Source organism: Gekko japonicus, unplaced genomic scaffold (assembly GCF_001447785.1).
Source record: "Gekko japonicus isolate JY-2015 unplaced genomic scaffold, Gekko_japonicus_V1.1 scaffold238, whole genome shotgun sequence".
In the NCBI taxonomy this organism is placed as follows: domain Eukaryota; kingdom Metazoa; phylum Chordata; class Lepidosauria; order Squamata; family Gekkonidae; genus Gekko; species Gekko japonicus.
The window spans coordinates 1338738-1364588 of record NW_015161411.1 but is presented as its reverse complement, the minus strand read 5'-3'; the positions used below and the strand labels follow the sequence as shown (position 1 = coordinate 1364588).

Genomic DNA, 25851 nt, shown 5'->3' with positions numbered 1-25851 from the left:
GTCTTCTTGGTGCTTGGGGGGGGGGGGGGCAACAGTGGGGGGGTTTCCAGTGTCCTGGCCCCACTGCTGGACCTCCTGATGGCACCTGTTATTTTTGGCCACTGTGTGACAGAGTGTTGGACCGGATGGGCCACTGGCCTGATCCAGCATTGGCTTCTCTTATATGTACCTGTTGCCTCTGCTAGCCCATTTCCATCCTCTTTCCTACACCAGTTTGGTGTAGTGGTTAAGTGCGCGGACTCTAATCTGGGAGAACCGAGTTTGATTCCCCACTCCTCCACTTGCACCTGCTGATGTGACCTTGGGTCAGTCACAAGCTCTGGCACAGCTGTCCTTGAAAAAGAGCAGTTTCTGTCAGAGCTCTCTCAGCCCCACCCACCTCACAGGGTGTCTGTTGTGGAGAGGGGAAGAGAAAGGAGTTTGTAAGCCGCTCTGAGACTCCAAGTGAAGGGCGGGGTATTAATCCAATCTCTTCTTCTTCTTCCAATTATGTCTTCAACACCAAACCACAGGGACTACACATAGTTCAAAGTGATTTATTTTATTTTACTTTTTTTTTTTTTTTGCTCAACAGAAGTCACAGCCGAACCAAAATAACCACAGTGTACAATCTGGCTGGCCGGTTCGGCCTTCTAAACAAATGTCTGACAGTAAACTAAGCTTTTTCTAAGTAAACTAACCTTTTCCTAAATAAAGTAACAATTCTCCAAAAAAGCTTATGAAAAGTTATCTAAAGGGTATCTTGTCTTCCCAAGTGGCAAAGAGCACCAGGGGCTGAAACGCCTGAAAAAATAGTAACTCTCAAACTGACAACCGCACAAAAAAATAAATCTGTTTTAAATGTGCAAGAACAGGAGGCGTCTCATCTTGCTGACTGCAGGGCTATAAGAAAAATCATCCCAAAAGTTATATCATGTTTGATATCAGCAAAACCTTTAGCAGCCTACTCCTCTGCGTATTTTATTTAGGCGTGAGGTCCAGAGACTTCAGCAGCACTTGCTCCTGTATACGTGAACTGCAGCTCTGAATTGGATCTTGTCCAGACTCCGGCTCTTCACCACCCAGTCATTCATCCAGTTCGGATCAGAAGAACTACAGAACACCGGGGGACAAAATCAAAGTCTCCTGCACAGGGTCTTGACGAAGTACTAGCATCTCCTTTTAAACTGTGTAGACTCTCGCCTTTTAAAAAGCAGGAAGGAAAAATCAGAATGAGTCTACTCAAAAAGCTGAAATTCATCATTCCGGTCTCAGTGGGCAGCGTTCATTGATTCTTCAGATGGCTGGCAGGTAGAATGATCACTTCCTTCTCGAGGAAGGAGCAGAAGTAGAATTCAGCTGGCAGTGAAATGGCCTTTGGATAACAAAAGAGCACCGAGTGTACTTTTCCGTACATGTTTCCAGAAGTCAGGTTACCTGGCTGGGCAGCGCTATTCTTTGTGGCAGGGAGGTACTGTGGCGGCTTCAAGTCCTCTGACCTGGTCTAGAATTGCCCAGAGCAAGTACTGCCTGCTTTTTCTAGAAGACCCAGAGGAAAGACGGACGTTGCTACTGTAGCTCTGCTGCTCCCTCGCATAGCTGGCAGTCTGCAAGTGGACAGGGAAGGGGGAATCTGGCAGGAACTCGAATCACCATTTGCAAGCCCATTTTCACGCACAGGAATGCAGCAAACCATTTTTTTTTTCTCAAACACCCGTTGGAAAAACCAGAAAAGAGAGTTGACGGTTACTAGGAGAAGGCACGTCTTTCGGAGAGTCGGGAAGCTCGAACTCCCCCGCCGCTTTATTCTTCTTTAGCCCAAGCGGCAGCACTTTCCTTCTGCTCCAGGTACGGGACTACGGCATCCGTGTAGAACTTCTCCAGCTTGGGCACGGTGGCGTCCCAGAAAATGGGGTCGAACTCCACGGGGGCGATGGCCGTCTCTTTGTTAGTGTGGACGACGAAGTCGGCCTTCTTGAGGCCGGTGACTCCCATCTGGCACTGCACCTGCGTGTAGTACGGGTGGTCTTTCTTCAGCGTATAGGAATCACCCTCCTTCTCCAGACAGAAGTTTTTATCCTTGCAGGCATCCGTCACCGTCTTGTCTCTGTGTTTATAGGGACACTTGACTTCCACGACGGCTAGCTTTTTACCGGTATGGGGTTCCCGGGCGATCCCGTCGGGGCTGGCGGCGAGCCACGGCTTTCCCTTGTCAATGTAGAGCCCGGGGTCTTCAACCGTCACCGCCTTCCTGCTCTTGCTGGACTTAATGGCTTCGTAGGCTTCTATGGCTTTCTTCTCGTTCCGGATACCCCAGGACATGGCTGGGGTCGTCACGCTGGGACCTGAGTTCACGACGGCTTTCAGGTAGGACTGGGGTACCTCGGAGCTCCGCCCGTTGGCAAACTTGCTGTTGGCGATCTTGGGGGCGACCGAAGCGGTGATACGGTTCTCCCTCCATTTGTACCATTCGGGGTTCGTCCGCTGACCCCGCGTCTGGCACTCGATCTCAGCCACATCCAGCGGTGGGGAATAACCACTCGCCTTGCCTTGCTTTTTGGCGGTAGCCAGCGACGGGCTTGCATAACTATCCACCTCGACATGGGTGTTATCGGCATGAGGTTTTCCACCTCCGCTGGCAGTGGAGGTCTTGGCTCTGGCGCCACGGCTGCTCTTCGCATCTCCTTGACCGCCAGCGTGTACAGCCGCGGACTTGGTCTGGCAACTCTGGCTTGTCGCGCCGGCGCTTGGGACGGAGGCTGGCTTCTCCCCTTGTCCTCGCCTGCCACCTCCGCTCTTCGCGGCTGGAGCGCTCGAAGCTTTGCCGCTAGCGGGTGTCGCCTTGGACGAGGCTGAAGAGCGAGGGGCCGCCGGGGCGGCTTTTGGCGCCGTGGTGGCGGGCCGAGGGGAGGACACGTCTGCGGTTTTTCGGGGTCTGCCCATTGTTCAGCTTTGCGGAAATTCTTGTTCTGCAAGTACAACAGAAAGAAAAAGGTAAACAGCTTGCAAATGAAAAAAGACACCTGCTAGACAAGGGAGTCCTGCCGCTTCTAGAATATGCCTATGTGGTATGGATGAAGTGGATGATGTCAAGCATTACATTCTGAGATGTTTATGGCACGAATCACTTAGGCAAAGGTTTATTTATCCTATTGTACCTCTGTATAATGGAATTGCTGAGCAGGATTTGACTGTGTTCTTGCTTTCTGATACTGATGCACATGTTACTAGCAGAATGGCTTTGTTTGCACTGGCGGCAAAAAAGATAAGACGGGGTCTAGGACTTGCTGCAAGCTATTGATGTATATTTCTGTTGTGCTTTGATTTACTTTGTGCTGTTATGGCCAATGGCGAAGACAATAAACGAAACTTGTAAACTTGTAGACAAGGGAGTCTCTTATGCCCCCAAGGCCTTTGTTCGCACTACTTTGCCACACATTGGAATGGATACAGATTTAATAGTATGTCCAAATGTCCTGAATTAACTGGGATTCGGCCACAAGGTAAGTGAATCCTGGTGGTGTTAAGTCGGTTGTAGCAAGAACACCTATCAAATTAGCTCAGATCCACAATAAAGAGGTTTGTCATTACGGTTCTCGAAGACTTTCTCTGTGTGTTGCTGAACTAGCAGACTAGGGTTGTGTATGGAAGAGACCAGACAGGCCATCTACTCCAACCCCCTGCTCAATGCAGGATCAGCCTAGAGCATCCCTGACAAGCGTTTGACCAGCCGCAGCTTAAAGATTGCCAGGGAGGGGGAGCTCACCACATCCTTAGGCAGCTGATTCCACCGCTGAACCACTCTGACTGTAAAAATAAAATTCTCTAATTTCCAGCTGGTACCTTTCCACCTATAATTTAAACCCATAATTGCGTGGCCTGACCTCTGCTACCAACAGGAACAGATCCCTGTCCTCCTGAGAGCCAGTTTGGTGGCTCCCAGTTATGGTTTTCTGCTCATGGAGTTGGGAATTCACATTCTCTCCTCCTCCTTGCTTTCTCCTTGAGAGTCAGTTTGGTGTAGTGGTTAAGTGCGCGGACTCTAATCTGGGAGAACCGGGTTTGATTCCCCACTCCTCCACTTGCACCTGGCTGGATGACCTTGGGCAAGTCGTAGTTCTGATAAGAGCTGTTCTTGAAAAAGAGCCGTTTCTGTCAAAGCTCTCTCAGCCCCACCTACCCCACAGGGTGTCTGTTGTGGGGAGGGGAAGGGAAAGGAGTTTGTAAGCTGCTCTGAGACTCCCTTGGGTAGTGAAGGGCGGGGTATAAATCCCATCTCTTCTTCTTCTAAGTGACAGCCCTTCAAATACTTAAAAAAAGAGCCATCACATCCAATTCTCACTCTAAGCTGTGGAGTCTTGCGAGCAAAACTTCTACTTTGTGAACTACTGGCATTAAAGTTGTGAGCGAGTAATTCAGCTGCTGCATCAATTAGTTTGCTCTGGAGCCATCCCTTCCTGAGCTAAGGCAAAAATCTGCTGAGCCAGAGGCTAAAAAACTGTGAGCTAGCTCACACTAACTCAGCTTAGAGGGAACACTGCCCCCCCCCCCACCTCCTCTTCTCCAGACTAAACATTCCCAAGTCTCTCAGCCTTTCCTCATACGGTTGGTTTCTTCTCCCCGAAAGCTACAAAAGCCCCCAAATCCTATCAAAATACTCAACATCACTGTAGTTAACAGCATCTCCCCCTTTTGGTTCTTTCTGTGTCTCGGATAGGTGTGCCAGAAGTCCTGATTTACCAATCGGGTTGCAGATTTCTTAGGGCGCTTCCCGCCAGCGAACAATTCCTGAGATGAGCCAGCAAACCACAGAAGCTGCTCCACCGTGAACAGCTACTGGGACACAGCCGCAGAGACAATGTGACACTTTCACATACTTTGAATCATCCATTTTCAATGCAATTTAGCGACCGCAAGTGGATTTCAACACAGTAAAATCCAGTTGCAAAATGCAAAGAGAGTGGATGAAAAGTGCATTATTCTCTCTGTGGGGGTGTGTCATGACCAATGTTCCCTCTAAGCTGTGGAGTCATGTGAGCACAAATTCTACTTTGTGAGCTACTGGCATTAAAGTTGTGAGCGAGTGATTTGGCTACTGCATAAATTAGTTATCTCTGGAGCCCTCCTTCCTGAGCTGAGACAAAAATGTGTGAGCCGGAGGCTAAAAAACTGTGAGCTAGCTCACACTAACTCAGCTTAGAGGGAACACTGGTCATGACCCCCAGAGGGGTCTTTGGGTTTTCGCCGCCACCACCCTGGACTTTCGGGTCCCTCGGGAGTCCCAGGGTAGCTTCCCTTCAAGCCCTTGCTAACCGAGTGTTACAGGCGTGAATGACCCAGGCAGACACCAACCAAATCACACAGAACAGGGTTTATGAGGAAAATTGGGCAAGGTGCGTCAACTGGGTAACAGAGGGAAAGGTCAAATGAAAATAAACTAACGCCACTGCCTTACTGGGCTTTTCCTATCAGGTCCCAGCCTGCCTAACTCACTCAAGCTCCTCCTTCCCCCAGCCCGGCCTGTCTCTCACGAGACCCAGCCGCAGGGAGGCAAAGGACTAAGTCTCACTCAGAGACTCCAGCTACCATCAACCAGCAGCCCGCAACTGCCTTAAACTGTCTTTCCCCCCAGACTTCGTTCCCAACAGACTCTAACAGTCTCTTTAGAATCTTCTCTGACTCTCCCAATGCCTTCTGGGAGTTGTAGGCCTAGCCGCCTCCTACTGCCACCCAGGCCTCTTAGGCTGGCTAGGCCATACTGGCACAGGCCAGATCATGACAGGGTGACCACCAGCGGTTATATACTAGTGGGTTAAATGTCATTAGCCTTGGAAGCACAGGTGCTTTTTCACAGTATCCCCGATTCTCCACATCTCCTGGTGAAGGGAAAAACACTGTTCAAACCAATTACGAAGATGACCTGAGTCCAATGGTAACAAGAGAAAGACATTTTACTTACGGACACAGAACCACATCATACATGACATATTCATGTAGGGACATTTAACTTGTTGTGAACAGATTAACTTCAAATAGGTTAACTTGCTACAGCTCCAAGCCCAGGTTTGGGGGGGGGGGAGGTGGAGATTAGTTTTATACCCCACCCTTCACTAGAAGAAGAAGAGGAGATTGGATTTATACCCCGCCCTTCACTTGGAGTCTCAGAGTGGCTTACAAACTCCTCTCCCTTCCCCTCCCCACAACAGACACCCTGTGAGGTGGGTGGGGCTGAGAGAGCTCTGACAGAAACTGCTCTTTTTCAAGGACAGCTGTGCCAGAGCTTGTGACTGACCCAAGGTCACATCAGCAGGTGCAAGTGGAGGAGTGGGGAATCAAACCCGGTTCTCCCAGATTAGAGTCCGCGCACTTAACCACTACACCAAACTGGCTCTCCACTATCCGCTAGGAGTCTCAGAGCGGCCTACAAACTCCTTTCCTTTCCCCACCCCACCACAGACACCCTGTGAGGTGGGTGGGGCTGAGAGAGCTCTGACAGAAACTGCTCTTTTTCAAGGACAGCTGTGCCAGAGCTTGTGACTGACCCAAGGTCACATCAGCAGGTGCAAGTGGAGGAGTGGGGAATCAAACCCGGTTCTCCCAGATGAGAGACCTTGCACTTAACCACTACACCAAACTGCCTATAAGAAGAGAGGTCCTGTGAAATATGAAACACAGAAGGCAAGCAATGGCCAAGGAGAGAGGAGGGGGGGAGGGGGGAGAGAGAGAGAGAATGAATTATCTTAAGTAGAGAAGAAGAGATTGGATTTATACCCCGCCCTTCACTCGGAGTCTCAGAGCGGCTTACAAACTCCTTTCCCTTCCCCTCCCCACAACAGACACCCTGTGAGGTGGGTGGGGCTGAGAGAACTCTGACAGAAACTGCTCTTTTTCAAGGACAACTGTGCCAGAGCTTGTGACTGACCCAAGGTCACATCAGCAGGTGCCAGTGGAGGAGTGGGGAATCAAACCCGGTTCTCCCAGATTAGAGTCCGTACACTTAACCACTACACCAAACTGGCTCTCAGATCCTCCTGCATGCGGAGCTACAACAGCTAATATATACTTTAAGAGTGGCTATTAGGACAGGAATAAGAGATGTGAGCAGCGAGTGACTCACGAAAGCTCCTCCCCTGCCACTAATTTTGTTACCCTTTAAGGTGCTAATGGACTCTTGCCCTTTTCTACCACTACAGACAAACGCGGCTACCCCATCGACCTTCTCAGGCCACCTATTCCACTGTTTGCAAGCTTGCAAGACCTGAGCAAGGCTGTTTTCGTAAGCGACTTGATGGCGCTTCACACACACACACACGCACACACACACAAACACACTCTACAATTTTTGGAATCGTGCTGCAGGTAGGAAGAGGTGGCAGACAAATCCCTTCATCGGCCGTCCCTCTTCCTCCCCCTACTCTGATCCAGCACAAAACCTTCATTCCGTTTGCCAAGGGGTACCATCCAACCTGCCGCGGTGGCTCAAGTGGTTAAGACGCCGAACTGCAGGCTGTGGAAGGTCAGTAGTTCAGCAGTTCGAGACCCGAGTGTGCCGCATGACGGAGTGAGCTCCCGTCTCTAGTTCCAACTCCTGCCAACCTAGCAGTTCGAAAGCAAGAAATTGCAAGTAGATAACTAGGTGCCACTTCGGTGAGAAGGTAACAGCGTTCCGTGCGCCTTGGTGTTTAGTCATGCCGGCCACATGACCACGGAAACGTCTTCGGACAGCGCTGACTCTTCGGCTTTGAAACGGTGCTCAACCCTAGAGTCGGACTCTACTGGCTTTCGAGCAAGGGAAACTTTACCTTTACCATCCAACCTCCTTTATAACAAAGAGGAGATAATGCATCACTTGACTGGGCAATTAGTTTTGGCAGGGCTGGGGAAAACGCCAAACACCCCCGCCAGGCCACACAGGAAGAGAAATGTTTCAGGAGGAATTTATTTCTGTATTTTCTTTATTATGCCTTGGGCTCCTGCTGTTGGGTTTGCCTTAGAAATGCAGAAGCTTTTTCACAGTGCCCCTGACTCTCTGTGTTTCCCAGTTAAGGGGGGAAATTATGTTCAAACCAATTACAAAGATGCTCTGACTCCACTGGGAGCAAGAAGAAGAAATTTTACTTACAAAAACAGAAGCACACATTACAGGCAATGCTCTCTCTAAGCTGTAGAGTCTTGTGAGCAAAAATTCCACTCTGTGAGTTACTGGCATTAAAGTTGTGAGCGAGTAACTTGGCGACTGCATAAATTAGTTTGCTCGGGAGCCCATCCTTCCTGAGCGAAGGCAAAAATGTGCGAGCTGGAGACTAAAAGACTGAGAGCTAGCTCACACTCAGCTTAGAGGGAACACTGATTCCAGATCACGGGAGGTGGTAGTTCCGCTCTATTCTGCTATGGTCAGGCCTCACCTGGAGTACTGTGTCCAGTTCTGGGCACCTCATTTTAGGAAGGACGTTGAGAAGCTCAAGCGTGTCCAGAAGAGGGGAACCAGGATGGTGAGACGGTTGGAACCCAAGTCTTATGAGGAAAGGCTGAAAGGGTTGGGTATGTTTAGCCTGGGAAAGAGAAGGCTTAGAGGGGACAGGATTGCAGTCTTCAAGTATTTGAAGGGCTGTCATGTAGAAGGTGGAGTGGATCTATTCTCTCTTGCTCCAGATTGCAAGACTAGAGCTAACAGGTGGAAATTACAAGGGAGTCGATACCGGCTAAATATCAGGAGAGACTTCCTAACTCCTAACTGTCAGAGTGGTTGAGCAGTGGAACAGACTGCCTCGGGAGGCGGTGGAGGCTCCTTCACTGGACATTTTTAAGCGGAGGCTGGACGACCATCTTTCGGGTATGTTGTAGGTATGTAGGGCTATCTTTCAGTTGTGCTCCTGCAGAGTACAGGGGGTTGATGACCTGCGAGGTCCCTTCCAACTCTGACATTCGATGATTCTATGATTATATGATATACTTATGTAGGGACATTTATGGGGAAGAGGTTAACTTCAAAAAGGTTAACTTGCTACAGGTCAAAGCCCAGGTAAAAAAGAGGCGAAGATGAAACAGAAAAGGCAAGAGAGAGCCACAAACGCTCAAAATCTAACCAATTTGGGGGGGGGGGCTGCCAAGTGTACCCCAGAGAGAGAAAATTCTCTTAACCCTTTCCCTCCCAGCTCCTATTGCACGCAGAGTTACAATATCCAACACCTGGAGGGGGTGGCATATACCTCTCCTAGAAAATAAATTTATGCCCATCTTTGGGCACAGCTGCGGTGGCTCAAGTGGTTAAGATGCTGAACTGCAGGCTGTGGAAGGTTGGTAGTTCAGCAGTTCGAGACCCGAGTGTGCCGCGTGACGGAGTGAGCTCCCGTCTCTAGTTCCAGCTCCTGCCAACCTAGCAGTTCGAAAGCAAGAAATTGTAAGTAGATAAATAGGTACCACTTTGGTGGGAAGGTAACAGCGTTCCGTGCGCCTTGGTGTTTAGTCATACCGGCCACATGAACACGGAAACGTCTTTGGACAGCGCTGGCTCTTCGGCTTGGAAACGGAGATGAGCACCGCAACCCTAGAGTCGGATTCGACTGGCTTTCGAGCAAGGGAACCTTTAATTTATAAGCTTTCATGCCAACCTAGCAGTTCGAAAGCAAGAAATTGCCAAGTAGACAAATAGGTACCACTTCGGTGGGAAGGGAACAGCGTTCCGTGCACCTTGGCATTTAGTCATGCCGGACACATGACCACGGAAACGTCTTCGGACAGCGCTGGCTCTTCGGCTTCGAAACGGAGATGAGTACCGCAACCCTAGAGTCGGATTCGACTGACTTTCGAGCAAGGGAACCTTTACCTTGGGCACAGCAGAAAGTTTTTAACACTCTGAACACATTTTTAAAAGAATGTTTAACAGCAGCCTGGAATGATTAAAAAAAAAATCCAACCCCCCGTATAAAAATCAACATCAACCGCTTGAAAATATTAAGAAAACATCTTCAAGAAAAACTAGCGTTGCCAACCTCCAGGTGGTGGCTGGAGATCTCCGGGAATTACAACTGATCTCCCAGCGGCAGAGATCAGATCGCCTGGAGAAAATGGCTGCTTTGGAGGGCGGACTCTTTGGCATTCTACCCCACGGGAGCCCCCCCCCCAGGCTCCACCCACAAAAACTCCAGTTATTTCCCAGCCCTGAGCTGGCAACCAGTGTTCCCTCTAAGCTGAGTTAGTGTGAGCTAGCTCACAGTTTTTTAGCCTCCGGCTCATACATTTTTGTCTTAGCTCGGGAAGGAGGGCTCCAGAGCAAACTAATGTATGTAGTAGCCAAATGGCTCGCTCACAACTTTAATGCCAGCAGCTCACGAAGTAGACATTTTGCTCACAGGACTCCACGGTTTAGAGGGAGTATTGCTGGCAACCCCTAAGAAAAACCCAACAGTGAAGCAAGCACAAAAGAAATACAAGGGCCCAAGCCCTAAAATCATCCAACCTGGGTTCAGCTCTCCTCTTCGGCTTCTTTTCGTCCGGGGATGAGAAACCAAATCCAGAGGGGTAGTTTTCTGGGTGCCTGTTAACAGTAAAACAAAACTGAAGAATTATCCCTGTATTACAGCATAAGCATTCGTGGACCAAACGCCCTCTTTGGTAGAGCAAGAGAGAGCTGCTTGCAATGGCGAGTTATACAGAGACAAAGGTATAAAAGAGAAGTGGGCAAGGGTTCCCGTTTCCTTATTCGCATTTCCCAGTTTCTTCAAGGTGGGGTGGGGGAGCCGATGTTGCTACAAAGTGAGGCCAGAACAAAACCCGAGAAAATAGGTGCTGTCACACCACTACTGTAGCAATAGAAAAGAGCAAGAGTCCAGCAGCACCTTAAAGACTAACACAATTTGTGGCAGGAGGTGAACTTTCATGAGTCACTACTCCAGATATAGCTAGAATGTGAGACCATCTGTCCTATTCACTGGAAAGTGGAGTGACTTCAGGTGCCTAATGACATTAGCAGGTGTGATTGGATTAGGTGTGATATGCAGAGAGCTGGTAGGCGTGGAGAAATCAGCATTGGTAATGAGACAGGAAACCTAGGTCTTCATTCAGTACAGGGGGATGCATTGTCTTGAGCTTCATTATCAGTTGCAATTCAGCGGTCTCTCTTTGTAATCTCCCTTTGAAATTCCTTTGTAAGAGAACTGCTACTTTCAGGTCAGCAACTGATGTCCTGGAAGGTTAACATGTCCCCCCCACTGGTTTTTAAATGTTGTGGTTTCTGATGCCAGACTTATGTCCATTAATTCTTTGTCAAAGGGACTGGCCTGTTTGTCCACTGTACAGCATGGAAGAGCATTGCTGACACATGATGGCATAAACCACATTAGAAGATGAGGAGTATGAACCTGAGGTAGTATGGCTGATGTTGCTGGGTCCACTCTAGAGATGTGAAGGCCCGGAAAAAAAACGGGAAAATTCGGGGGAAAAACCCGGGGTTTTTTCCGTTCTTTTCCTGAAGCCTTTTTGTTTTTTTCCAAAAAATTGGAAAAAGAAAAGAAAAAAAATTGATTATGGAACGTTTTATTTTAACATGATTAATAAAATATTTTAAGACAAGGTGTTCAAATATTTTCCAAATCATTTCTACAATATATATATATATGGTATCAGATTGATCTAATTTCTGTGCACTGAGGACAAGCAAGTCCTAGGTTACAAACTGAACTCTCCAATGCAAGAACAAGATGCATTTCTTCCTTTAGGAGGTGCGATTGTCAGAAGAAAATAAAAAAGTTTCAGTTTTGTTTTTGCATGTGGGTGGGTATTTTGTTTGTAATACTTGTTTGGCTACACTATATTTTATATGCTAGTTGTGATAATTTCATGCCAAGTAAAAATGTCCATAGTCATATTTTATGTCCCTAAGGTAACAGAATGACTTTCAATCTAGAAAAGACAAAAGAAATGCTAATGTAGCATTTTTTCAATTTTTCCGAAAATTTCCGTTTTTTTCCGGGGGAAAACGGTTTTTTTTTTTTCGAGCTTCAAAATTTCCGGAAATTTTACATCTCTAGTCCACTCACTGATGGCGTTGCGGGGATCTATATGAGAGCAAAGTTGGAACTGTGGTTTGTTGCAGGCCTTGGTACCAGAGTCCATGTGATTGTCCATGGAACTACTACTGCAGAAATGACGAAAGTGAAATTCAGAGCCAGAGCAAAGAATCTAACCCAGGCAAGTATGACCCACTCCAAACTGGAGATGAATGAAACCAGTGGGCAGTAGGTTCAGGACAGACAAAAGGAAATGCTACTTCACAAAAAAACCAAGTTTGAGATTAGTGGCACCTTTAAGACCAACAGAATTTAATTCTGGGTATAAGCTGGGTATAAGGAGCTGCGGTGGCTCAAGACGCTGAACTGCAGGCTGTGGAAGGTCGGTAGTTCAGCAGTTCAAGACCCGAGTCGCCGCATGACGGAGTGAGCTCCCGTCTCTAGTTCCAGCTCCTGCCAACCTAGCAGTTCGAAAGCAAGAAATTGCAAGTAGATAAATAGGTACCACTTCGGTGGGAAGGAACAGCGTTCCGTGCGCCTTGGTGTTTAGTCATGCCGGCCACATGACCACGGAAACGTCTTCGGACAGCGCTGGCTCTTCGGCTTTGAAACAGAGATGAGCACCGCAACCCTAGAGTCGGATTCGACTGGCTTTCGAGCAAGGGAACCTTTAATTTATAAGCTTTCATGCGTATGCACACTTCTGCATGTAGCTGAAGAAGTGTACATGTACACGGAAGCTTATACCCAGAATTAAACTTTGTTGGTCTTAAAGGTGCCACTGGACCCAAACTTGGTTCTGTTGCTTCAGACCAACACAGCTACCCACCTGAATCTACTTTACACAGAGTGATTAAAATGTAGAATTCGCTGCCAGAAGTAGTGATGGCCACATGACTAAACAGCTTTAAAAGGGGATTAGATAGATCAGTGATGGCGAACCTTTTAGAGACCGAGTGCCCAAACTGCGACCCAAAACCCACTTATTTATCGCAAAGTGCAATTTAACCTGAATACTGAGGTTTTACTTTAGAAAAAACAACTCATACATTAACTTAAGACAAAGTAAGGAAAGCAATCCCAAATGCTTTCATTTTCTTAAAATTATTTGGCAGAGAATGCGACACTTTAATGATGGTCTGGGCTTGGCTGGGGCGATGGCACGCGTGCCCACAGAGAGGGCTCTGAGTGCCACCTCTGGCACCCGTGCCGTAGGTTCGCCACCACCAAGACAAAAGGCCTTATCAATACATAATTCTCCTCAATGGCCTTTGGAGTCTCTAGGGCACAGGCGGCAGCTGCTGATGACAAAAATGTGTGAGCCGGAGGCTAAAAAACGGTGAGCTACCTCACACTAACTCAAGCTTAGAGGGAACACTGGTCTCAAGCAGAGGTCTTTCTCATCACCTACCACCTGATCCTTTTAACTGGAGATGCTGGGGATGGAACCTGTGACCATCTGCATGCAAAGCAGAGGCTCCGCCACTGAGCCACGGCCCCTCCCTGAGTATGAAGACCAAGATTGTCTCTGGAAGAGCGTAGGGACCGTTCCTACTTCCGAGTCATTCCTGTTTGGTGTAGTGGTTAAGTGCGCAGACTCTAATCTGGGAGAACCGGGTTTGATTCCCCACTCCTCCACTCGCACCTGGCTGGATGACCTTGGGCAAGCCGTAGTTCTGGCACAGCCATCCTTGAAAAACAGCAGTTTCTGTCTCTCAGCCCCACCTGCCTCCCAGGGTGTCTGTTGTGGGGAGGGGAAGGGAAAGGAGTTTGTAAGCCGCTCTGAGACACCTTTGGGTAGTGAAGGACGGGGTATAAATCCAATCTCTTCTCTTCTGTTTCTAAATGTGGGGCCTTCCCTCTCAAAGCTGTTTATTCTAATCTCAGTGTCTCTCTTGGGGTTTAAATCCATAAAAATCTCTGGGGGGGGGGACTGAAGACAGTGCTGGAATAATCATTAGAACAGAGTAGCTTTCTTGGAAGCCAGTGGGGACCGCTTCTTTCTAACCCAGACCTCATTAACACAGACATATGTTTGCACCAAAGTCACTTTTCTGTGTGTCTTCCTCCCTGAGGCAGGGAGGTACCTTCCAAGTATTCATGTGTGTGTAAAGTGCTCTCAAGTTGCAGCAGACTCCTGGCGACCCCCATAGGGTTTTCAAGGCAAGAGACCAACAAAAGTGGTTTGCCACTGCCTTCCTCTGTATACTAACTAGAGATGTAAAATTTCCGGAAATTTTGACGCTCGGAAAAAACCCCGGTTTTTTTTCGTGAAAAAACGGAAATTTTTAGAAAAAATGAAAAAAATGCTACATTAGCATTTCTTTTGTCTTTTCTAGATTGAAAGTCATTCTGTTACTTTAGGAACATAAAATATGACTATAGACATTTTTACTTGGCATGAAATTATCACAACTAGCATATTAAAAATATAGTGTAGCCAAACAAGTATTACAAACAGAATACCCACCCACATGCAAAAACAAAACTGAAACCTTTTTATTTTCTTCTGACAATAGCACCTCCTAAAGGAAGAAATGCATCTTGTTCTTGCATTGGAGAGTTCAGTTTGTAACCTAGGACTTGCTTGTCCGCAGTGCAGAGAAATTTCTTAGAAATGATTTGGAAAATATTTGAACACCTTGTCTTAAAATATTTTATTCATCATGTTAAAATAAAACGTTCCATAATCAATTTTTTTTCTTTTCTTTTTTCAATTTTTCCAATTTTTCAGAAAAAAACAAAAAAGCTTCAGGAAAAAAATGGGGGGGGGGAACGTTTTTTTTCCGAATTTTTCTGGGCCTTCACATTTCTAATAGTAACTCTGGACGTCAGGGCCGACCCTGGTTATTATACAGCTATACAAAGAACACCTGGGAAAGAAAAAGGCAGGGAGGGGGGGGAGAGAGAGAGAGAGAGAGTGTGTGTGTGTGTGTGTATGTCAGCAGTGGCTGAACATAGCCTAACTCAAACAGGACACAGTATCTTATTCCAAGACACTGAACGGCTGGACAACACATCCAATTACCATGTCAGATTATACAGGGAAGCTACTGAGATTCATAAACATAAACACAATTTCAACAGGAAAGAAGAGAGTTTAAAATAAATAAATAGGGCATGGTTTCCTGTCCTGAAAAAATACAAAATGCTCTACATCTTACAATAACACTACAGAAAAGATTGAATTTCAACAGGCAATCCATATCCATAAGAACCTGCTCAGGAAAGCACCTCCGTTAGCATGTTCACAGCCTGGGGAACTCCTACAAGATAATGACTCAGCCCTACCCCACCTTCCTGAGTAGATATAAATTACCTGCCTACCATTTTTCTTCTCACCTTGACACAGAGAGTACTCCATCTTTCTGTGTTATACCTCTGAGGATGCCAGTCACAGCTGCTGGTGAAACGTCAGGGGCTACAATGCCAAGACCACGGCCATACAGCCTGGAAAATCTACAGGTACTAAAGAGGAATACTGTTGCTAGGCATTTATATACCGCTCAGGAAGGAAGACAAGTCAAGAGACCCAGCTCATTCTGACGCCAACCAAGGGCACATACTGGGTTTGGTGCGAATGCCCAGATTCTGGGCAAGCCAACAGAAGCAGAAGGTCCAGAGTTCAGCTTTCTGAGAAGTTCACCTTCCATTTAAAAAGTTACGAAGATACGTACTTCCAACACTTGTGCTCCACAAACAGTGCAGCCGGCAATTTGCTCCCAGTGACAGAAGAATACCAATTTAAACTGTACAAACAATATAACACGTGGACAACAAATCAGGAACACTTCAAGACAAAACAGAAGGGTGTGGTTTTTTTTTTAAACCTATCTGTCAAGTCCCTGATCTATCACACCCAGAGTTTTCTGGAAAAATACGAACATGAAAAATTGTCCAGTGCCCCCAACGGAGCATTATCTGATTTAACGTATTTATTTTGACTGTAGGTCCTGAACTGAAATACTAGATTAGGAAATAAAAAGTGTGGCTCCAGAAATTCTGAAGCCATGGACATCCTGAAGCGTCCCCCCCCCCGATAAAGACAAAAACTATACATTTATGTCTTTCAGCATGGGGGGGGGCATTGGAACACCACCTCTTCCCAAATATGTTGTTGCGGGGAAGCCATTACTGTATAAAGGTAAAGGTTCCCTTGCTCGAAAGTCAGTCGAATCCGACTCTAGGGATGTGGTGCTCATCTCCGTTTCAAAGCCGAAGAGCCAGCGCTGTCCGAAGACGTTTCCGTGGTCATGTGGCCGGCATGACTAAACACCAAGGTGCACGGAACGCCTTCCCACCGGAGTGGTCCCTATTTATCTACTTGCAATTTCTTGCTTTCAAACTGCTAGGTTGGCAGGAGCTGGAACTAGAGACGGGAGCTCACTCCGGTCTCGAACTGCTGAACTACCGACCTTCCACAGCCTGCAGTTCAGCGTCTTAACCACTTGAGCCACCGCAGCTCCTCATTACTGTATAGCCAAGCCTGAAATATCCACTGCATTGTTTATTTCATGGATACCCCACCTTTCTACACCCATGGGGGCCCAAAACAGCTCACAGTGTTCTCCTTTCCTCATTATCCTCACAACAACCCTGCAAGGCAGGTTAGGCTTGAGTGTGGGGGGCTGGGGCCAAGGTCACCCAGCAAGCTTCCATGACAGAGTGGGGGTTCGAGCGTAGTTCTCCAAATTCTAGACTGGCTCCTAAAACTCTCTGAATGGAGAAAATCCCAGGTTCAATCTTTGTGTTCTCCCGTTAAAAGATCTCCTGAAGCATGTGTGGGAACGAGACTGAAGTCGGTTCCCAGTTCCTTACTCACACTTCCTTGGTCCTTATCCACGACTTCAACCATAAATATTGATGACGCTTTATGAAGCTTTGCACCCCACAGTAAGCTTTGGACCAATGTTCCCTCTAAGCTGAGTTAGTGTGAGCTAGCTCACAGGTTTTTAGCCTCCAGCTCGCACATCTTCGGTTGGGGTTAAGACAAGTGTTTCCTCTAAACTGAGTGAGCGTGAGCTAGCTCACAGTTTTTTAGCCTCCGGCTTGCACATTTTTGTCTTCGCTCAGGAAGGGTGGCTCCAGAGCAAACTAACTTATGCAGCAGCCAAACTGCTTACTCACAACTTTAATGCCAGGAGCTCACGAAATTTTGCTCACAACACTCCACAGCTTAGAGGGAACACTGCTTTGGACCGCCATAGATTGTACATCCCCACAGTCAGGAGACTGTGACCTACAAGGGAACAGTGTTCCCTCTAAGCTGAGTTAGTGTGAGCTAGCTCACAGTTTTTTAGCCTCTGGCTCACACATTTTTGCCTTAGCTCAGGAAGGAGGGCTCCAGAACAAACTAATTTATGCAGCAGCCAAATCTCCTGCTCACAGTCACAGCTTTAATGCCAATAGCTCACAAAGTAGAATTTTTGCTCACAGGGCTCCATAGCTTAGAGGGAACCTGTGCTGTTCCCCGTTTCAAAACTGATCCAAAGTGGGGTGTCCCCGGGGCGAAATGCAGACGAAGAATCTGGAGCCACTTATCCCTGGTCAAGGGTCTTGTCTAGACACTTCTTGGCCTTTCAAAGTTTGGTTCAGGCTTTTGGACCTAGTCAAGATACTGAAGGTTCCCTTCTGGGAAATTAGGGTCACAAATGTGCCGTTTCAAGAGATGAGATGGAGACAGACACAGGTGCAAGTGAGATCACGCCCCCGGGGAACTTCAAGGCCAGAGAGCAGAGGGAGGTTTGCACTCGCATTCCATCTCATTAGAGCCAGGAATGGCGGGCGTGGGCAAGCTGCTCTGATTGTGGGCCCCTGCCAGCTGTAGAAGGACGCAGTCACATGTCCTAGCAGCATACTAGATTGGCCAGGATGTCAGACCAGGTGCAGGCAGTCTGGCATAAAGCAAGATAATCCGTTCTAGTGTAGACCCTTCAGGCCTTCTCTCCTTCCAGCCACCCTTTTTGATTTCATTTTCCTTCATTTAGACCCCGCCTTTCTCCCCTGTGGGGACCCGAAGCGGCTTACCTCATTCTCCTCTCCTCCATTTTACCCTCACAACAACCCTGTGAGGTAGGTCAGGCTGAGAGACGGCGACTGAACCAAGGTCACCCAGTGAATCTCCATGGCACAAGTAGAGATTTGAACCTGGTATGGTGCTGGAGAAGACTCCTGAGAGTCCCTTGGACTGCCAGGAGATCAAATCAGTCAATCCGAAAAGAAATCAACCCTGACTGTTCCCTGGAAGGCCAGAGACTGAAGCTGAAGCTCAAATACTTTGGCCACCAAAGAAGGGAGCGCTCACTGGAGAAGACCGTGATGCTGGGTAAGTTTGAAGGTAACAGAAGAAGGGGATGGCAAAGGATGAGAAAGTCAGTGTTATCGATGCAACGAACATGAGATTAAGCAAATGGGAGGGCCTGGCGTTATGTGGTTCGTGCGACTGAAGAACAACAACAAGACCTTTCAGATTCTAGTCTGACACTCTTAACCACACCACACAGGGCTTCTTGGATTCTGGGCTTTTCTCTCTCAACTCTGTACCTTCAGTCTGACCAGATAACATCTAGGTCAAATGACTATAGCCTGAAAAAGGATTCTAGGACAGTTAATTTACTCCTGTACAACTTCTTTTAATAAACCTTGTGAGTTATATTCCTGTGGTGTTATTTGGGTTTTTGGGGCTTCGGTCTCAGCCCAGTACCTTGGCCTATTTTGGCTACAGCTACCAAAGAACTGTTTGTGAAACACGATAAAAGACTTCCAGGGCAGAGGCCTGGTTTTGGGAAATCTCTTGGCCACTAGAGGGTGCCCAAAGCATACGTTACAGCTAACCTATTCTGAGGCTTTTAGCTCAGAGCTGAGATAGTTGGCTTCAAAGTTAGAAAAGGCTGACCTTGGGAGACGGGCACGCCACATGACGGATGGAGTCAGTAAGAGCATATCCAAGTACTGGAATATACTGGATGGAGATCCCAGATGTAACCAAAAAACCCCCCCTATTTTCTATGGATTGTGACCTTGCAAGTATGTAGAAACAGCTCAGTCTAAAAATATGTAAGCCTGTCATACAAAAAAACAAACAAACCTCAACCACTTCATGTCTGGGTAAGATAAAGTATGTGTACAGCTCCTGTAGCACAGCTGTACCGTGCTCAGTGTGTATTTTTGTAGAAATTATCCATCTTTGGTTTTTAAGTTTCTGAAAGATTTATGCTCTCAGGATCGATAGATTTTTTAAAAAAAGGTTTTGTGGCTGTTCTTGTAGGTTCCCCAATTAAGCCGCGTGCAAAATGCACAGGGATCCTCTAGTGAAACAAACTTTCTTTTCCCACTGCCCCGTCTTCTTTTTCATCTCTTCCTTTATTTCTGAGTGGACAAAGAGAAGACGCCACCAAAACACTTCTTCCCAGAGAATGTGCTGTAACCTGACACCACAGTAAACTTAAGCCCCATACTCCCTTGCATTTCACAGAGGATGTTTGTAAGATGCAGGTCATAAAACCAGAGCCTGAAATATTTGCTTTCCCACCCCGGCTCTATCTTTATCTTTTTAAAGGTTTTACAGCACCCAGCTTCCTAAAACGTTCTGAGGAGTGCAAACATTTGCAGGGTTTTGGGTCAATTTGGTTGGGCCTAACAAATGGTATAGTGGTTAAGTGCACGGACTCTAATCTGGGAGAACCGGGTTTGATTCCCCACTCCTCCATTTGCCACTCTGAGACTCCTTCTGGTAGTGAAGGGCGAGGTATAATAAGAGAATAAGAAGAGAAGAGATTGGATTTATACCCCGTCTTTCACTACCCAAAGGTGTCTCAGAGCGGCTTACAAACTCCTTTCCCTTCCCCTCCCCACAACAGACACTGTGTGAGGGAGGTGGGGCTGAGAGAGCTCTTGACAGAAACTGCTCTTTTTCAAGAACAGCTCTTATTAGAACTACGGCTTGCCCAAGGTCATCCAGCCAGGTGCGAGTGGAGGAGTGGGGAATCAAACCCGGTTCTCCCTGTTAGAGTCTGCGCACCTAACCACTACACCATTTGTTAGGCCCAACCAAATTGACACTTAACCACTACACCAAACTGGCAAATCCAATCTCTTCTCTTCTTCTATTAGCTCATTTTCTTACAACTTTTTCCCATGTCCCACAATGAGTTATAAAGCATTAATAACATGCTTTTAAAATTCCAGACTGTATATGTTAAGTTGTATAACTGAGTTTCATCTTGAATGCAACGTTTTAAATTATAAGTATTTTTATTGCAGTTTCATATTGTAATGGCCAGTGGCCATATACAATAAATCTACTTACTTACAACTTTTCCCCACTAAAGACAGCACTCCCCTCATCCGTTTGTTACCACCGATCACGCTAAAAAGGAAACCAACTGCCGAGCGGGTCCTTAGCAGAGACAATGTGTTGAAGTCCAGATCGAAACCGAAAACCGAACAGAGTGAATCACTCGGCTGAGGCATGCCAGGGCATATCACCATCCCTTCTTCCTGCAAAGACCCTGCTATACAGAGCGAATATCAGCTAACCAGATGGGAAGAGATTTGACGGAAGGCAAAAACACAGAGATCAGCTGCAAGCAAATATTTAGCCAAGGGAATGGAGAACACAGAGGACAAGTAATCAGCGACCAAACATCTGTTTTCAAGTGGGAACTGTTTCAATACTTTGTTTAAATGCTTTGAAAAGTTTTAATACCAAATGTTTTTATGGTTTTGATTTGAAAACATACTGAATTAATTGCTGTAAACCACCCAAGCCCCACACAAGTGGGGAAGGGCGGTTAAGAAACTAATTTAATTAATTAATAAATATGAAAACAACTGGACTCCCTTGATGCTTACTTTCCCCAGTTTCAGACACTCAAGAGATAAGACTGCCTCTGAACATGAAGGTTCCATTATATCCTCACAACTAGAGCCAATAAGCTGTCTCGTCCCCTTTTGGTGGTGGGAAGCAGTGTTCCCTCTGAGCAAAGTTAGTGTGAGCCAGCTCACCGTTTTTTGAGCCTCTGGCTCACACATTTTTTTTTCTTCGCTCAGGAAGGAGGGCCCCAGAGCAAACTATTTCATGCAGCAGCCAAAAAGCTCGCTCACAAATTTCATGCCAGTAGCTCGCGAAGTAGAATTTTTGCTCACAAGACTCCACAGCTTACAGGGAGCATTGGTGGGAAGCGCCATTCAAGTCACAACTAGTGGTTTATATGACTGCTGCACACTGCACCCACAAACTCCCCAAGTTAATGATGCATTGTAATAAATAGCATTTCCATTTCTAGATCCTGAACCAGTTCAGGCACATGACCCAAACACTTTAGCACTGCAGGGAATGGAGAAAGAAGTCTTTCTACACTTTTCTTCACGCCCTTCGTCATTTTACAAATTATGTCTTAATGCTCCCTCTAAAGCTGTGGAGTCTTGTGGGCAAACATTCTACTTTGTGAGCTCCTAGCATTAAAGGTGTGAGCGAGCAATTTGGACGTTGCACCAATTAGTTTGCTCTGGAGCCACCCTTCCCGAGCTAAGACAAAAATGTGCAAGCCGGAGGCTAAAAAACTGTGAGCCAGCTCACGCTCACGCAGTTTAGAGGAAACACTTGTCTTAACCCCACCCGAAGCGTTTCAGCCTTTTCCTCCTAGCAAAGACTCGCTAGCCCCTATCCTCACTTGGGTTGCCCTTAGTTGCACTTGCAACTAGCGCTTCCGACTGCATTCCAAAACGCACCTGCGTTTCCGTGCAAAGCGCCACGACCCCGCCCAAACCACCCACCTGAAACGGCTTACCTCTGGACCAACGCTCCCTCTAACCTGTGGAATCTTGTGAGCAAAAGATCCCACTTTGTGAGCGGCTGCATCCATTAGTTTGCCTCTGGAGCCCTCCTTCCTGGGCTAAGGCAAAACGGTGCGAGCCGGGGGCTTAAAAACAGTGAGGTGGCTCACACTAAATCAGCTGAGAGGGAACACCGCTCTGGACCAGTGATCCCTCTAAGCTGAGTTAGTGTGAGCCAGCTCACAGTTTTTTAGCCTCCGGCTCGCACATTTTTGTCTTGGCTCGGGAAGGAGGGCTCCAGAGGCAAACCGATTTACACAGTAGCCCAATCGCTCGCTCACAACCTTAATGCCAATAGCTCACAAAGTAGAATTTTTGCTCGCAAGACTCCACAGCTTAGAGGGAACATCGCTGTGGACCACTGTTCCCTCTAAGCTGAGTTAGTGTGAGCTAGCTCACCGTTTCTTAACATCCGGCTCACAGGTGTTTGTCTTCGCTCAGGAAGGAGGGCTCCAGAGCAAACTGATTGAATGCAGTAGCCAAATGGCTCTCTCACAGCTTTAATGCCAGTAGTTCACAAAGTAAAAATTTTGCTCACAAGACTCCAAAGCTTAGAGGGAACATTGGTTAGGAGCAGTGTTCCCTCTAAGCTGAGCTACCGTGAGCTAGCTCACAGTTTTTAAGCCTCCAGCTCACAGATTTTTGTCTTAGCTCAGGAAGGAGGGCTCCAGATGCAAACTGATTGAATGCAGTAGCCAAATGGCTCGCTCACAACTTTAATGCCAGTGGCTCACAAAGTAAAAATTTTGCTCACAAGACTCCAAAGCTTAGAGGGAACATTGGTTAGGATGCAGTGTTCCCTCTAAGCTGAGCTACCGTGAGCTAGCTCACCGTTTTTAAGCCTCCAGCTCACAGATTTTTGTCTTTGCTCAGGAAGGAGGGCTCCAGAGGCAAACTCATGGATGCAGCAGCCAAACTGCTCGCTCACAACTTGAATGCCAGGAGCTCACCAAGTAGAGTTTTTGGTCACGGGACTCCACAGGTTGGGGGGAGAGCCTCGCTCTGGACCCCTCCCTCTGAAAATGCATCCCTGTATCAGAAACAACCCACATCGCCGTTAGAAAGAACGCCCCATATTGCATAGCTCCAAACAAGACTACTTTACAATTTTATATGTACTCAATACACCATTTTGTATATGCATGTTATTATGTTACGAAAACTTAATACATTATATTGTAAAAAAAAGAAAAGAAAGAAAGAACGCCCCGCCCGTCTCCCGGGGGGGGGGGGGGGGGGAGAAAGAGGAAAAGAAGCGTTCCCTCCTCCTCCTCCCCCCCCCCAAAAAAAACCCCCCAACAACAACAACACACCTGCACGCGCCCGCCTCCTTTCTGGAAAGCCCCGAAGCCTCCTCGCGCGAGCGCCGCTGCTGACGATCCCGGGACAATGAGACCCGCTCTGCGCGCGCAAATTGTGGCCCCTCCGGGTCGAGAGCTCCGCCCTCCACCCGCGCGCGGGACGGGGAGCGGCGCGTGCGCAGAGGGCTCGGCCGGGAGGGTGTCTTCGTTCCCCGCTCCGCTCCCGCGCGGGTTGGAACGTTCAAGGGGGCTGTTTTTTTAGGCGGGAAAAATCGAAGTGGGGGGGGAGGAAGAGAGGGAGGAGATGGGGTTGCCATCTCCAGGTCTGGAACACAGTGTTCCCTCTAAGCTGCGTTAGTGTGAGCCGGTGTTCCCTCTAAGCTGTCGAGTCTTGTGAGCAAAAAGTCTACTTTGTGAGCTACGGGCATTAAAGTTGTGAGCGAGAGATTTGTCTACTGCATCAATTACTTTGCTCTGGAACCAATTCCTGAGCTAAGACAAAAAATGTGTGAGCCAGAGGCTAAAGAACTCTAGTGGAACAAGTGGAAAATAACAAGAAAGGGACAAGGTCACGGTAATAAGCTGTTCCTACTGATAAGCTAGCTCACACTAACTCAGCTTAGAGGGAACACTGGTGTGAGCTAAAGGTAAACTAAAGGTTCCCTTGCTCGAGTCGAAACTAGGGTTGCGGTGCTTATGTTTCAAAGCCGAAGAACCAGCGCTGTCCGAAGATGTTTCCGTGGTCATGTGGCCGGCATGACTAAACACCAAGGCGCATGGAACACTGTTCCCTTCCCACCGAAGTGGTCCCTATTTATCTACTTGCAATTTCTTGCTTTCAAACTGCTAGGTTGGCAGGAGCTGGAACTAGAGACGGGAGCTCACTCCATCATGTGGCGCACTCGGGTCTCGAACTGCTGAACTACCGACCTTCCACAGCCTGCAGTTCAGCATCTTAACCACTTGAGCCACCGCAGCTCACAGTTTTGTAGCCTCCGGCTCACACATCTTTTGTCTTCGCTCAGGAAAGATGGCTACAGACAGACAGACATACACAGCTACGCATCTAGATCTAGGTTGGGAAAATCTTAGAGCTTCAGGGATGGGGCCTGGGGAGGACAGAGACATCAGTGGGGTGCCATAGAGTCCACCCTCCAAAGCAGCCAATCTGGAGATGAGTTGTAATTTCGGGGGATCCCCAGGTCCCACCTGGAGACTGGCATCCCCAGCTAGCGAAGCGTGGGCCTTAGGGGGGAGAGGGACCCCGGTAGGGTATAATGACATGCCCTTCACCTTCCAAAGCAGCCATTTGCTCCAGGAGAAGGGGAATAAATGCTTCAAATAAATAAATAGTAAGCAATGTATGTAGCCTGGAGATCGGTTGTTATTCTGGGAGCTCTCCAGCCCCTGCCTGGATGTTGGCAACCCTAGGAGGAGAGGGTGGACAACGGAAGCTGTGGGAAGTGTAAAATGAAAAGCCATTTTAAGAAACACCTGGAATGCTCCCACATAGGTGGGAATTGATCTTATTCTATTAAGAATACTAGAAGCAAGAGGTGCCAAGTCTGATGTTATGCTTCTCAGTGAAAATAATGTTTTCTTTATTAAATTCCTTTTTAGTGTTAACAACTTATGTCAGTGATGGCGAACCTTTTAGAGACCGAGTGCCCAAACTGCGACCCAAAACCCACTTATTGATCGCAAAGTGCCAACACGGCCATTTAACCTGAATACTGAGGTTTTACTTTAGAAAAAACAACTCATTAATTTAAGATGATCCAAACAAAGTAAGGAAAGCAATCCCAAAGGCTTTCATTTACTTAAAATTATTTGGCAGAGAATTCGACACTTTAACGATGGTCTAGGCTTGGCTGGGGCGATGGCACACGTGCCCACAGAGAGGGCTCTGAGTGCCACCTCTGGCACCCGTGCCATAGGTTCGCCACCACTGTCCTGTGTGGTTGGGAAGGTATCTTTTCCGTTGTTCTTTCCCAAAGCAAAAGCAAGCTTTGTATGTAATAGCTGAAGGACATAGGTTAAAAGCCTGAATGCCTTTGTTTTATCATGAAGAGAAGCCCTGCATAAGTGGGAAATTTATGCTTTTACAATATGCTATGGTAGAAAGAAGGGCCTGGCATCCCTGGGCATAAAATTTATGTTTGTAGCTAAGGCTCCTCTGAGTCTGGGAGACCCCTCCGCAAGTGTCATAAATCGCACCTCTTATCTATCCAGAGTGCCAGAGGGGTCCTCGAATACTTCCAAAAGGAAGTCCTTGTGCCTTTTATTCTAGAAGCAATTGATCAATGGATGCACACGAATGTAATTGGACCCCAGATAAGGGGGTCTCCAGTGGGGTTGTATCAGCATATGATGCCAATGTATCTGTGAGCCAATAACGTGTTTTCTATAGAATGTAAACCTGTAGATGTCATTTCAAAGGTATAAAAGTTGCTAGCTTTCCTGGCTTAAGTCAGAGAAACAACTTGGCAGACGGATGCTTTGCATTACGTTCTGTATCTCCTATTAGTGCATTAATAAACAATCATTTATTTATTTATTTCGTTGGATTTCTTAACCGCCCTTCCCCACCTATGCGGGGCTCAGGGCAGTTTAAAAGATGCTGTTATAAAACCAATTAAAACCATAAACCTACAGTATTAAACAACATACATTTTAAACATTCCAATAACAGATGGCCGGTCTAGCATTCAGATTTTTGGGGGGGG

The 25851-nt window shown here is 47.3% G+C and overlaps 1 protein-coding gene across 3 annotated transcripts; it reads right to left on the bottom strand.

The window, feature by feature from the left end:
- Positions 1 to 595: 595 nt before the first annotated feature.
- On the bottom strand, positions 596 to 23256 carry LOC107123654. Of its 3 annotated transcripts, none has more exons than XM_015426942.1 (3): positions 23138 to 23256; positions 10439 to 10516; positions 596 to 2948 (listed from the first exon to the last, which is right to left on the bottom strand). In XM_015426942.1, exon 3 carries the CDS (start codon positions 2920 to 2922, stop codon positions 1783 to 1785), a length of 1140 nt encoding a protein of 379 aa, XP_015282428.1. In that variant the 5' UTR covers positions 2923 to 2948; positions 10439 to 10516; positions 23138 to 23256; the 3' UTR covers positions 596 to 1782. The 3 variants fall into 3 exon arrangements, with proteins under 3 accessions (XP_015282428.1, XP_015282434.1, XP_015282444.1); XM_015426948.1 differs by lacking the exon at positions 23138 to 23256 and adding an exon at positions 20296 to 20397; XM_015426958.1 differs by lacking the exon at positions 10439 to 10516.
- Between the last annotated feature and the right edge of the window lie 2595 nt (positions 23257 to 25851).

Bases quoted from the DNA above. Each gene is read 5' to 3' on its own strand.
- LOC107123654 (XM_015426942.1), bottom strand. From the start codon at position 2,922: ATGGGCAGACCCCGAAAAACCGCAGACGTGTCCTCCCCTCGGCCCGCC.